The sequence below is a fragment of the Cyprinodon tularosa genome, unplaced genomic scaffold (genome assembly GCF_016077235.1).
Source record: "Cyprinodon tularosa strain WSP-4 unplaced genomic scaffold, ASM1607723v1 ctg783, whole genome shotgun sequence".
Classification (NCBI taxonomy): Eukaryota; Metazoa; Chordata; class Actinopteri; order Cyprinodontiformes; family Cyprinodontidae; genus Cyprinodon; species Cyprinodon tularosa.
Window position 1 is genome coordinate 247185 of NW_024039544.1, and position 14547 is coordinate 261731.

Sequence of the window (14547 nt, forward strand, 5' to 3'; positions counted from 1 at the left end):
ATCTCTCTGAGCCTTCCTCCTTAAGTTTTGATTCCCTGACGTCTCCATGGTTGTCTGGTTTGTTTTCTACTTTTTTTTTTCATGTTTTGAATTTAGAATTTTGGACTCCTGGTTTCTTGTTTGTTGCCTGTTTGTTTGGACTTTTTTCAGTTACTCTTCATTAAATCAACCATAAATTCACCTCTGCCTGCCTGCCTCTGCTTTTGGGTCCTCAACCCTCAAATAAAATACTGACAGCAACACAAACTAAAGTTTTTTTGTTGCACAAACCAGCACACATGTAGCACCAGCCTTTGAAACCATTTTATTCATTTTTGTCAATAATAATAAAAAAAAAAAAAAAAAAAAGCATAAAAAAAGAGTGTGCTTCACAAACCTTCAAAAACACAGTTTAATTGATTGGGACCGATCTTTCTTTGATTTGAAGAAAGTGGAGAAGCTGGTGGACCTGTATTTGGTCACCTGTGATATCTGCAACATCATCCAGGTGTGAGAATTTTTACTGTCCTATCACAGAACCACACTGGGACTCACTCAGCTCTCTTTGTAGCAGCAGTCTGATTGCAGAGGGTCTTGATTTTATACACTTTGAACAGTGATTTCTACAGGTGAGGCAATACTTTTGAAAAAATAGTGTGTCTTCCATTTGTTACAACCCAAAGCAGACTTTAAAACTTTATAAAACAACCAACAGATGGTCAAATAGTCAGAAAAATCATGGCTGTGCATGTCTCTGGACCCCAACATGCTAACCCAATGTCGCTGTTTGAATTAAAGCACCAGTGGGGCAGATGTAAGCAAAACCATAACTTTCTTTGTACCTTGAGGACCTGCAGGGGTGTTAGCTGCCTCACAGAGTAGTCAGGCAGGTAGAAGGTCCCCCCTCCGTTCAGCTGGCCCGGGCTTCCGGCGTACAGCGTTGACTCAGAGCGCTCCAAGCCGCTGCTGTGGGAGGACGATCTGGCCACTGTCAGGAGGAAATATATGGATGAGCATCTGATACCCTGGGGCATGATTTAAGAGGACTGTATGGAAGCCGATTCTCAAAAAATTATTTTGTTTATCTCATTGGTCATATTTGGTGGTTGTGAAGTCATGAACGAAAACGTCCCTCAGACCTGAGCCAAGCAGAGATGTCTGATCTTGGCTAGGTGCTAACTTTCCCAATTGAAGCTGGTTTAGCTTTGCTGATTCTGCAAGGAATGAGGCAGGTGAATGGAAACTGGACTGATGCAAAACTGCTGTATCAGAAAAACTACAACATGGGTACCCTAATGAGAGATTTGAGCCTCGTGTCGTTATTGAGTTCAAATGACTTAATGACATAATAACTGATATTGAATCTTGGTCAGAACTTCAGTTAACAATTTCCCTCTAATGAAAGTTGATGGGAACATGAATGTGTGTTTGTACCGGTTGACATGATGGCAGGTACCCCATAGTAAGAAAAGGCTCCGTTCTCAAACTTTAGCGATTCTTTACCGAACTCCACCTCGACTCGGCCCTGAAAAGATAAAAACACCACAGTAACGGAGGTGTTTGACAGCCGCCTGTACGTCACGCTTCAGCCAACAGCCGCTACCTGCAGGACTAAGATGAAGTAGTCCACCGGCTTGTTGCGCTGGAACAGGAAGTGATGTGGAGCTCGCTTGTTCTTCTCATCAAATTTGAGTTCCTGGACAACGCTGGGGTGTTTGATCAGCCTCAGTAAGATCTTCTCGGAGATGTGGGCGGGTTTAAAAGGTTCCACCTCTAAAAAAAGAAAGAGCTTGAGGAAGATTTCATAAAGCACCAATATTTCAACATTTCCGGGTTCTAAAATAAAAAATCTGGTGAAATGTATTTAATATATGGTGAGTTTTCAGATCTTTAACATGAAAGACCGATGCCTAGAATGTAGGTTTTAAAAAAATACCAATATCAATTGGTTATTTTTCTGCTTTTTCTGCATCTAGGATTTCTGGATTATTTGTACATTTAAAAAAAATAGTAACATAGAAAACCTTGAAATACTGACAAACTGGGGATAAATTTAGGTTATTTATTCAGCATTTATTTACACTTTAACTTGCATCTGTGATTCTGTTGAAAAAGCATGCTCCTTGTTGAGAATGAAGAAATATTTTTGTTTGATAAAATTGTCTATAAGCATTTTATTAATCCCATTGTATAAAAAATGGTCTCAAGGACTTAATTTGATTTTTTTAATTTCCACCTTCAGAGATTTCTACTCTGAAGGGAGAATCCCAGCGAAAAACCTCTTTGGTTCCTTTCATACAATAATATTAAATCAATGACAGCCTTGTAAAAGTATTCATACCACTTGGTTCTTCCATTTTGGGACTCTTTTGGGAGTTTTTAGTTATTCTGTTTTATTGATCTTTGATTTATTTTCGGTTATTTTTAAGAAATCTTTAGTTACTCTGTGCTGTAAGGTGGCCCTGAAGTGCAAACTGCAACTACAAATCTAAAAGCGCAGCTACATTAAGGAAAACACAATTACATTAACCTTCCGGAAAAGGTAGGTACCAGTGGGAAACATGAGACATCGCTGATTGGACAACGGCGCCGTTTGACCCTTGAACCGGAAGTCATTCTGCCTGCTGCGGCTTTTGAAAACATGGATATTGTCGGCGCCCCAAACATAGCTGCCGTTATCCAGGAATATTTTTAATCAGGACATACGTACGAGGTGATACTGGATATGCTCAAGACTAATCACGAAATTTCTGTTAGTTTGCGTACACTGAAGACACACCTAAAAGAAGCTGGACTGTTCAGACGACGCAACTTCCGGTTCAAGGGTCAAACGGCGCTGTCGTCCATTCAGCGATGTCTCATGTTTCCCACTGGTACCTACCTTTTCCGGTAGGTTAATGTAATTGTGTTTTTTTATAATGTAGTTGCGCTTTGCTTTATGTAGTTTTGTTTTTCTTAATGTAGTTGCGCTTTTAGATTTGTAGTTGCAGTTTGCACTTCAGGGCCACCGTACTGCTGCCCCATTCTGATTGTTTTCTTTCCCCTTGGCTTCCTTCTACTTAGTTCCACTCACAGCTGCTCCTTATTCAGCTCAATAGTCTATCCTTTGTTCTGTTCCCCTTAAATACTCCTTCCTACTTCTCTGATGCTTTCTGGATTTTTTTTCGTAGTATTTTGGATTTCTGTTTGTCTGCCTCTGTTTTTTTTTCATTAAATCTACAAGATTCACCTCTGCCTGTTTGTCTCTGCATTTGAGTCCTCAACCAAACTCCTTACAAATTCTGACAGAACATTTAGCAGATTGACCAAAAGAAACTGTATATAGTTTCTAAATCTGATAATGAGTTTAGCCACAGATTGATTTTAGAACTTTAACTAGGCCATTCAAACTTTTAACTCTGCATTCGTTTTGGTCTAAACTGTTTAGGAGAAGCTCCAAATTAAGAGTCACTTTTCAGCTAGAAGATAATTTCCATCCAACTGTTATATAAAAAAGTATCCACACAGCATAATACTGCCACCATCATGTTTCTCCATCGCAGTAGTGTTTTCAGGGGTTATTTCTCGACTAGTCCAATAGATCGAGCCTTGTAACAGATTCTTCCGCCTGAGCTGCGGACTCAGCAGCTCCTCCCAAGTTACAGTCGATTCCTTTGTTGTTGGTTACTGTTCGTCAAATGTTCATGCTCAGACTGAACATAGTTCAGCAACATGCCAAACATTATGTTTTAGAAATAGAATTTGAACTATGCGGCTAAAAAACTGCAAATATTGGAAAACCTTCAAGAACAACATGAGTTAGTTTGCAAGGCACTCACTAAATGGTCACCTTCTGCTTCCTGTGAGCTGCTTCACTGCATTCAGTCTAGAAACAACTGCAAAACACAGCGCTACCTGTTGAGAGGAAGCGGTGTGTTGCCAGGAGGAGCTGAGGGGAAATCTTGACTTTCATTTCGTTTTCTGAAAGCTTAAATATGGAGAAGTCCTGCTGCTTCCTGTCATGGTGGGAGACTCTCCGTTTGGTGCGGTTATCAGCTGAGGCAGAAACCAACGGACACAAAATGAGCGTAAAAGACTCCCACTCTAACCTCCCAAAGAGTACTGGCGTGTTTGTTTACTTACTGTAGAGGTCCGTCTCATCTAGAATCTCTGATTTGATGATTTCCTCGATCACATCTTCCAATGTGATGATGCCCATCACCTCATAGAATGGGTCGCCCTCACCTTCATTGTTCACACGCTGCACAATGGCGAGGTGGGACTTCCCTGTAATCACAACCAGTCTGTGTCACTTTTACTCAGGGGGGGCCGTCATTCAGCAGCAGACTTTAAAAAAGGCAGATTTTTATAAAACAGAGTAAATGAATTAGGATGCTACGTTATACCAAAAGAAAAAAAAACTGAAATGCTCTGGTCTGAATTCACACACAATACTGCTGACTACAAATGTTGAAAATGAGCTGATATCAAACATTTGAGCTGAAAGTTAGCTAGAAGGAAAACCCCAGATTAAAGATAAAAGATTATTTCTGCTTCTCCAGGAATTACAACTTTTTCAAAGACTAAAGTGACCAGATTTCTGAGACCTAATTCAAGAGCTATTTCCACCTCAGAGATTAAAAGTCAGGTGTGTCAGAACTCCTGTCTTAGTGTTTCTGTGTTTGTCTCCCTTCATCCACCAGGAGGCGCCTGGTTCTGGTCCGCCTCCCCACACACCTGCTGATGGTTTCCTTGTTAACAGTCGAACTGAGTTTTTGTCAACCTGAGTTTAACTTTGTTTTTTCTCTTTGCCTCTTGGCTGGAAGTCATCCTGCAAACTGGATTTTTCTCGGACCTTCTCTCCCTGGAAGGATCAACTGAGCTTCAAACTGAGTTAGGATTCAAACAGGAGGTTTGGATCCACTTTCCCCAAAAGATCGTTTGAGCTTCTCACTGAGAAAGGGATTATTCTCCACTACGACCCGTTCAAGTACCGCAGGAAATCTGAGTGGCAGTCAGTTTCTCCGTTCACCAACTATCAACCGCATTCTGGGTAAACCCTGTTCCGCCCTCCACTGAATCAGACAAACACTGGAAACACAAAGACAGGAGCCAAGGATTCAACAACTTCTCTGGAAACGTGAGTCGGCAACCAAATCCTCTTCTCCAATTCATGAGTCAAATTCCCCACTGAGCCTGAACTAACCGCTGTGTCTTCCCCTCACTTTACAGTTCCGGTTGAGCAGTGTTCAGAGCAACACTTCTCCCTCTGTTTTAACTTCAATAAAACTAGTTAAACCTTTTCCCTGATCTCTCTGTTCGGTTTTCTGCATTTGGGTCTGAACTTTGTAACATCATGACAAGGTGTGATAGCAGTGTCTATTTTTACTGATCATCTTCTTCCTTGTTTTTTTTCCGACACTCTCCTGCTCTTGTACCATTTTCGCCTTATTCTTCTCAGTCTTTCTAGTGTCCTCCACTCTGATTTCTTCCTCTTTGTATCAGTCTACTTTCCCTCTCTTTCTTTACTTGTTCTAAAGATGTCATGTTTACCTCATCTCTGCTCCCTCATCAATCCTCCATTATTCTAAAACAGATATAATCACAAACCAAAGCTGAAATGTTCATTTAACCAGGTAATTATCTCTCATTTCTCAGTTCATAGTTTCTTGCCTCTTTCACATTTTTTTTCTGTCAGTGATTCCTTTATTTAGTTTTTATGTCCAAAATGAGCTGGCAAACACACCAAAAGCTGATACCTTTAAATAGATCAGAGACAACTTAGATGTTGCTGGTTTGAATCTGTTCTGTGGTAATTCCAAAAAAAGAAAAGTAAAAAAATTAAAAGACGTTTCGCTTCCCATCCAGGAATCTTTTTCAATTCCAAATGTAATAGTGTTGAGTTCTAGGTTTTATAAAATAGCCCAACAACTAGCCCAGTAGTGGGCTGTGGTACAATGTCCCTCCTGCATGTCCTCCCCTCGCCACAAAAACATTCATTATTTACAGCCATTTGAGGCTCTGTCCTAGAAAATCTTATTTCTTATTTCTTTACATAATAAATAAAATAAAAACGAAATTGAACTTTATTGATCTCAAAGTGGAGAAATTAACTCTCTTCATCCATCATCCATCCCCTTAGGGGAGCAGTGAGCTGCCACTGTTCAGCGCCCAGGGAGCATTCGGGCAATCTTGCTCAGAGCGCTGAACAGTGGCAGCCATAGAGGCAGTCTGGAGTGGGTTTTTAACTCACAACCTCAGGATTCCAAGCCCTGTGCCATAAACACTAGGCCTGCCACATAATCAGTATGTGCTCTTTCACAACTACTGTAATAAGAGATTCTTCCCAACTCTTTTTTTTTCTTATTCATCAGACGATTAACTCTGGCACATTTCCAAGGGAAAACTTTGGTGGTCCCAAATGGGAATGGGTCATCTGTTGAAAACTTTTCTTTGTACAAAAACCACAGCAAAGCACTGAATGTATCATCACCCCTACAAAGAGCTATAGGACATACCCCATTTTATCTGAACAAAGCGGAGTGTGTATGACATCATCCGAGCACGCCGTCTACCGTTCATTCATCCTGTCCGCTGAACTGCTGCTAGTTTTACTCACATGCCTGGAAGATGTCTAGTGCTACTACCACAGATGATCTCGGTAGCTAGCTGAATGAATAAAAGGGGTAGAGCGTAGTAACCTGACTCCGCCAGATGGATTTGCTCCGCATATCCATCTGGAAACCTTCCGCTGAAGTAATTTTGGGAAGGGGCGGAAATACTGGTTAGCTGATTGGCCTATGTTGGTGATAGACGGGCCAAATAAACCAATCAGATCAACGAAGCATATGACGTACTAACAGAGCGACGACGAAGAGGAGCCAATTGATAGATCAAACTCTTGCCGAAACCAGTGGGGAGAAGAGCAAAAACATCTTTTCCTCTGAGAAAAGCCTCCAGAGCAGTGTTTTGCTCTTCTTTCAGTGAAGAAATACTCTGTAATTCCGATAAAACTTGCTCGATAGCCACGCTAACGCTAGTTTCATCGGCTGAAGCGCCATGTTATTTAAACTGAATTGTTGCGCTTCTTGTTGCGTCACACCTCAACCCGCCTCAAAGCCAACACTGATTGGACGTTCGTTTGGTGAACGGCTCCAAATTTTCTTCAACGGAGAATCTCCGGAATATTAGCGAATGAAGTCTTGAACGCTCGCGAGATCAGGATGGTCTCACGAGGCTAGCGTAGCCGCCTGTGGCCCGGGCTGCCTGTCACAACTCCAGTCTGGTGCGCGGATGACATCATACACGCTCCGCTTTGTTTTTAAAAAATATAAATATAAAAAGCATAACCGCAGATGTCTGGGGGACAGTGATTGGCCTACATGTTATGAATGCTGGCGTACCATAAAGAATAAATGATGAACAGTTTAGTTTGTGCCTTCAACTCGTTGCCCATAGGGAGACGTTACTTGGATATAACCTAACGGAATATCTTCAGAACGGCTCCAAATGAGACAAATCATATGGGTGAGTAGAACATGATGTAATAACGTAAAACCAAGCGGCCAATGTAAAAAAAAATGGTGTTCCCTTTTAAGTGGAGGAAAAAATATGGGGCTCAAAATTTCACACGGTGCACCTTAAAATTAGTGTACATCAATGGTCACAAGACCAGCAGATAAATCCCAGAATGCTTTGCAAAAGCTCTCCTTGTAAAGCATAAGGAGATATACTTGGGGGCGAGAGAACAAAGATGGTGCAGTGCGAGGAACTGGAGTCACATGACCTATGGGGAGTGAAAAGTAGTGATCATAAGTCTGAACGGTCAGTTAACTAAATTCACTATATACTGTAGTCCCCACTTGATATATAGATTAAAGGGTGAGGGATTTCGGATTAGGACAATGTCAATGATTTCCCTCTAGAAATTTATAATAATGGTAATAATGCACCAATAGTAAAAGATCTGCAATTAAATCATTGTAAAAAAGAGAAATTGTTACAGTGTACCTTTAAAGCATGTAGTTTTTTCTTTGACAGAAAAAAAGCACCCATGAATTAATAGCGCAATCTTTCCAATAAAGATCGTTTGGCTCTTGGTTCAGAAGCATCCAAGTTAGACTCACTTCAGATCTGTCAGATGTTGTTTAATGTGATCATGCAATCAGCAAACTTTCTTTCCTCTTGATCAGGACGCTTTATTTTCCAAAATCAAAACAAACTTAGATTTTCTTACCGCAATATGACGTGACAGGCAGATCATATCGGCTCATTTCGTTCCTCTTTTGCCACTCAAAAAAAAAAAAACAACAATAATCAAAGCGGTCAAAAACTGTATGGCTGCGCTGACTGAATCCAAGAGCCCCAATAGCCAACTCCAATAAAATCCAGGTGCTGCAGTCACCTGTCCATAATGAAGGGGCAGAGGCCAGAAACAGCGTAAATCAGGGGTCTTCAACGTTTTCCAGACCAAGGACCCCCAAACCGATGGCGAGATGGAGCGGGGACCCCCTAATTATATATATTGTATGAAACTGTTCCTATAGTCATTCTATTACAGATGGATTAATGTTTACCAAAGTAATTTCTCCCTGGGATTATTAAAGTATTTCTGATTCTGATTCCTGGTTGATGGGACAGGTGTGGTGAATGAAACGGTGCCGAGCTTGAAAGAGCTCCTGTGTGTCGCTGAATGTGTGCATTGATGACTGAAAGATATCTTCTGCCTCCATTTATCTGTTTACTACAGTCTGTTGAATTCATGTCAAAGTGAATTTAAAGACATTTTGATTAGTGGAAAAAATTGCAGGGGGGAATATAAAAAGAAGTCTAATCAACCAAAACTTTCGCGACCCCCCTGCAGTACCTCCGTGGACCCCCTGCGGGTCATGGACCCCCTGTTGAAGACCTCTGGCGTAAATAATGGACGGCAGCAAAACACAACTAAACAAATTCATAATGTCATAATTAAGTCAGTCAATTCATACTTCAAACCAAAATATTTCATGTTCATATATATCATACCAAAACCAGACAAAAATAGTAAACTATAAATAAATATTCCATCATAAATCAAGCATTTGGCTCCAACATGAATTACTCAAACTTTGGTTGATGTTAGCTAATAACGGTAGTTTTGTAATTAAGTCATTTAAATTGTTTTTTTCTTTTTAAACAAACAACAATAATCTAACCAGATAAAGACCCACTGAGATAAAGACCTCTTTAGCTGCCTATGACAGTCAGCCCTACATCATAGAGGACAAAATAAGCTAAATCCAGACTAACCACATTAGAGAAACAGCCAGGACTGCAGTGTCTGTGCATTCTCCTTCGCTTCCTGTCTGTCCTGTCAGCATGCAGCAGAACATCACGGTCACCTCTCTATTGTCTTTCATTCTGCTTTGGCAAAATAGAAGAAAACATCAAGTAGAATTTTTTTTAACTCTTTTTCTACATAAAAACCTACTCATTAAAGTATATCATCACTGTGTGCATTAGTATGATTTTGCTGGACTATTTGTAACTAAGTATTTGTAGCTCTTTACTTTCTTTTTCAATGAACACAGTCTCTGCATGCCGAACACATACTCAGGGTGCTGGATGGGATCTTACTGCAGTCGATGCTTACGTTTAGAGTGGATGAAAGAGCTCAGAGTGCTGCAGTCATCAGAGGGAGTCGAATAATAGCAACCCCCTTTTTAATTTTGATGATTAGAACTGACAATTCAATTGCACTCCAATCAACGCATTAACATGCAACCTATTCTCATTATGAGTGCGTATGAAATCGTACGAAAAGTTATGCACCGTAATTTCGTACGTTTTGGACCTTTTTTTCATCTGACGCACCATTCACGAATATAGAATATAAATTACAATTAGCCCTAACCCTGACCCTAACCCTAAGATATAAAACAGCAAGCAACGTAGTTAGAGACATGAATAAGTGATGATTGCACTGTTTTTCCCGTTTTTACGTCCGTCCGCGGATCTGCTTTTTTTTTCTGTCTGCCAGCGCATGCGCACTGATGTGGTTTTTTGAGGAAAAACGTACAAAACGTACGAAATAGTGTGCATAACTTTTCGTACGATTTCATACGAACTGATAATGAGAATATGTTGAAACATGAAACACATGCAAAGGCCTTTAAAGTGTCTGTCAGTCTAGTTCTGTAGTCTACACACTCAGACTGCTAAATCTGGGCACACGCTGTACGATTTTTTGCCCTTTTTAGGCCGATATTCCAGTCGCTTGAGAATTTTTTCAATCGGGCCAATTCTCAGCCTCATCGTGCGTCCTGCGTCGTGTAGTATGCAGGGTGTAACGAGGGGCGATCGGCCTCTTAGAACCACCTCCTCATCAGGAATCGTAAGGTCGGGAGAAAATCAAACATGTTAGAAATTCAGTCGTCCGTCGTGAGGTGTTGGTTTTCGACAAATCCTGCTGTTGAAGCAGAGCTACGAGCATCTACGAGCCGATTTACCAGAACCTCGAGCACTGGGCATGTGCAAACATCCAGGGACAGGACATAGAAACTGTGAAGAGTTCCAAATACCTGTGTGTTCACGTCAACAATAAACTGGACTGGACTCACAACACTGACGCTCTGTATAAAAAGAGCCAGAGCCGCCTCCACCTCCTGAGGAGGCTGAGGGCCTTTGGAGTGAGCAGGCCCCTGGTTAAAACCTTCTATGACTCTGTGGTGGCCTCAACCCTCCTATACGCTGTCGTCTGCTGGGCCCCTGGCAGCTCAGAGCGGGACAGAAAGAGACTGAATAAGCTGGTGGACTCGGTGGAGGAAGTCGCTGAGAGGAGGATGCTGTCCAAACTCACATCCATCATGGACAACACCTCTCACCCCCTGCACCAGACTGTAGAGGAGCTGAGCAGCTCCTTCAGTCAGAGACTTAGACACCCTGTCTGTAAAAAGGAGCGCTACCACAGGTCATTCATTCCTGCTGCCACCAGACTCTATAATAATGCACTATAACCACAATAACTCCTGTAAAAACCATTGTGCAGCTATATTATAGTTTTTTATTATTGACTGTGCAATATTCTGTGCAATATGCTGAATGTGCAATATATGTAAATAGAATAGTCATACCACTACCTCACCGTTCCTTCTTACCTACTACACTTTAACGTAAAAGTAAATCCACCTGTATATAAGCTATCCGGATTGTACATATTTTTTTATTTTATTTCTTATTTCTTTATTTCTTATTTTATTTTGTTTTTCATTGTGTGAGATACATGTACACTGCACCCTAATCCTTATTTATCTTGATATACTGTATATACCTGGATATACTGTATATATATTGTTTATTGTTTATTCTTAATGCACCTTTTTCCTCCTTGTTTGCACCTTCTTTGACTTCTATGCCAATAAGTGACAAGTGAATTTCTCCGCTGTGGGATCAATAAAGCTAATCTAATCTAATCTAAAACAAGGGCGTTCTTCTCCTTCTTCTTCTTCTTCTTCTTCTTCTTCTTCCAGATTGACCTGCACAATCTCTCGTACTGTGTGTGAAGTTTTTTGTCCTTGCGTGAATCGTGCCGTGTATGTGTGGAGCTTGTCCTGTGCATGTATGAATCACATATGTGTATTTGTGAAAATTGAGACTGATTTAGCTCCATAAATGAGAGCTGAGATACGCAAAAATCCAGCAGAGAATATAAAACGAGTGAAGAGGCCAGACAGCGGGGGCATCGACTCTATATGCAGCACACTGAATATTTGATAAGCTTCTCTCTTCTAGGACAGGAAACAGAGCAGGACAAACAGTAGAGGACGAGAGATTCGGAGGAAGAAGTTTTTCTATATAATAATAGATTTTTTTTTTCTGTTAGAGTCCGTACTCGGTTAAATCTTATTTTCCTAAATCTAACTGACAGAGGCATTTCGGTTCGGATGGAATACCCCTTCTGTGTCTAATTCAGCCTGCAGCCTTTCAAACGACGCTGCTCCCTGCTCTAGAAAGCGTCTCCATACCAGCACATTGCTGCAGTTGTTTTTCACAGCAAGGGGGGGCTGTTACTTGGCAACTTCCTGTGTGCCATTCACACTGCTTAGCATTCAGGCCAAATATTCACTCTTTAGATCCAGCAGGACTGCAGGCTGCGTGTCTGCACTGCTTTGCAATGTTTTTACAGGAGAGCTATGGCTCCTAATATCCTCTGGATGGAAACAGTTTATAAATGTATAGATATCATAGTTGAAGTGACTCTCAGTTGAAGCCAGCTACTTTTATTTCAGCTCCACTGCAATACACGAACATGCATGTGAAAGGGAGACGGGTGGGAGAAGAGAGCTGGACCGGTGGTGGTCGGGTTTGGGTTCATTGACATACCAGTTAGACTGAACTTCTGATCGCAGACTGCTGCCGTTTCAGAGGATCTTGAACATCTTTACAATAACATCAGAGAAACAAAACTATTCCTTATTTTTCATTTTTTTTATTTGCTAATTTCCTTTCAGCGTCTAAAAATAACCAGCCGCTTCTACATCTTCCAGTCAGTCTTCTATGCTCATCAGAGAACATAGACTGCTTTTGTCAGGGTGTTCAATGACACTTGTCTGAATCAGTGGCGGCTGGTGAAAAATATTTTTGGTGGGGCTGATATAGCCTAGTGTATGTCTCCAACTAATCCGGAATAAGAATTCAAATAAACAATTGGACAATACATACAATTTAACAGTAATGATTTAATTTACTATATAATAACAGTAACAGTGATGATTTGGGTCACTGTGACGGGGTTCTTTGGCCTCCAAGAATCCAGTCTCAGTCGGGTTACCGGTGTTGGTGATTTATTGAGCTCAAAAACTCAAAACAGGGTGCAAAAGAAACTAAACATACAAGATACTCTGAGCCTCAGCCTCCCTCCAGTTACCAGCAATGTAACAAAGAAACAGAAAACAAAAATTGCCGCTTTTCTTCCCACAGCCCTCATTAAATAGTTTAAGCCCCTCCCCTCAGGCTCTCTTATTTCTGATTTCTTCTCATTAATCAGTTCTGTCCATATATTACCTCCACAAACAATTGATGTACAAAAACAAATAATTTTTACAACTTAATTCTTTTACACAGATTCATTGACTTATTCAATTACACCAAACTGGGTTTGAACCCAGCAAAGACGCAGCCAGACTGAAGATGACAAGTCCCCGTGGCATAAATCCACAAATGAATGACAGTAGATAGGGAAATGTAGTTTATATAATTTGTTTTGCTTATAGGTACACAGTCTAGAGAGTAAATCTGACATTTATGAGTTAATTTCTAAAAATATATTTTACGTTTCTCTCTTCTTATCAGGGAGGGCGGTGCCCCAGCGCCCCCTATGGGCCGGCCGCCACTGGTCTGAATGCAGGAAGCGGAAGAACCACAGTAATAATATAATTGGACCTCAGTGCAGCATCCAACACTGCTTATCACTACATTTAATCAGAAATGGTTCAGCACTGGACAGGCTTGAATTCTAGAAGGAAAGGGACTTTTTTGTGTCAGTAGGTAACTTTACATCAGAGACCACAGAAATCCCACGTGGTTTTTCCCCCAAGGGTCCACTTTAGGGCCCCTACCATTGAATATCTACATGCTCTCCCAAACTCAGATCTTAATGAACAGCAAATGTTTTGCTGAACTGCCAGGAAGCCACTCCCCTCTGCCAATCTCCTCTGCTGCTAGTTTCTGCTCTACCTGCTGGAGATGGGAACCAGCTGGACTCAATCTCATGCAATCAAAGAGTATACTTTTGGTGTGGCTAACCTCTCGCTCTTGTTTGAGGAAGTAGCACAGCATGCAACCCAAACAGTGATGGTAGAACATGCAAAGTGCAAACTGTGCAAAAGGTTTCTAAGAAGAACTGTGAAGAAGGACAACCGGGTTTTCACCTGTGTGATTGGAGGGAAATTATAACCATCAAAATAAAGATGACTTAAATGAAGACTCCTTGAGTGGACACCAGTTATGTTTCACAGAAGAGACTTCCCTTTCAAGTGGGGATTGCACATTTAAAAATCAAATCTAAAGAGAGAACTTGACAGCAAACGTTTCCATAACTACACAGACGACACTCAGCTGTACATTAAGATGTCGACAGTTGACTATGAACCTATTCCAGCTCTGGGTAAATGCAGAAAGAAATCAACTCATGGAGGAGCCAACATTTTCTAAACAAACCTAAAGTTATAGTTTTTTGACTAAAGGAAGATGATTAAAAATCTAGCACCCAGTTTCATTTAATCCATCTAGAAACCAGCAATCAGGCTCTATATCTGGGTGCAGTGATGGACTTAGACTTGAACCTTCAGAGGCTCATAAACACAGGAACAAAGTCAGCCTTCTATCACCTGAAGCAACCTATTCTCATTATGAGTGCGTATGAAATCGTACGAAAAGTTATGCACCGTAATTTCGTACGTTTTGGACGTTTTTTTCGTTGTATGCGCATGCAATACGAATCTAGAATATAAATTACAATTAGCCCTAACCCTGACCCTAACCCTAAGATCTAAAACAGCAAGCAACGTAGTTAGAGACATGAATAAGTGATTATTGCAGTTTTTCCCAGTT

At 40.9% G+C, this 14547-nt stretch overlaps 1 protein-coding gene across 1 annotated transcript in view; it reads right to left on the reverse strand.

Annotated features, from left to right (window-relative positions):
* The window catches only part of LOC119773775 (metal transporter CNNM1-like), a 40449-nt gene that overhangs the window by 10530 nt on the left and 15372 nt on the right, over positions 1-14547 (reverse strand). Inside the window, exons 2-6 of the mRNA XM_038270908.1 lie at positions 4102-4245; positions 3874-4014; positions 1583-1752; positions 1414-1504; positions 822-967 (exon numbers count right to left, since the gene is read on the reverse strand). Coding sequence (XP_038126836.1) covers positions 822-967; positions 1414-1504; positions 1583-1752; positions 3874-4014; positions 4102-4245 — 692 coding nt within the window. The remainder of the gene's footprint in view (positions 1-821; positions 968-1413; positions 1505-1582; positions 1753-3873; positions 4015-4101; positions 4246-14547) is intronic.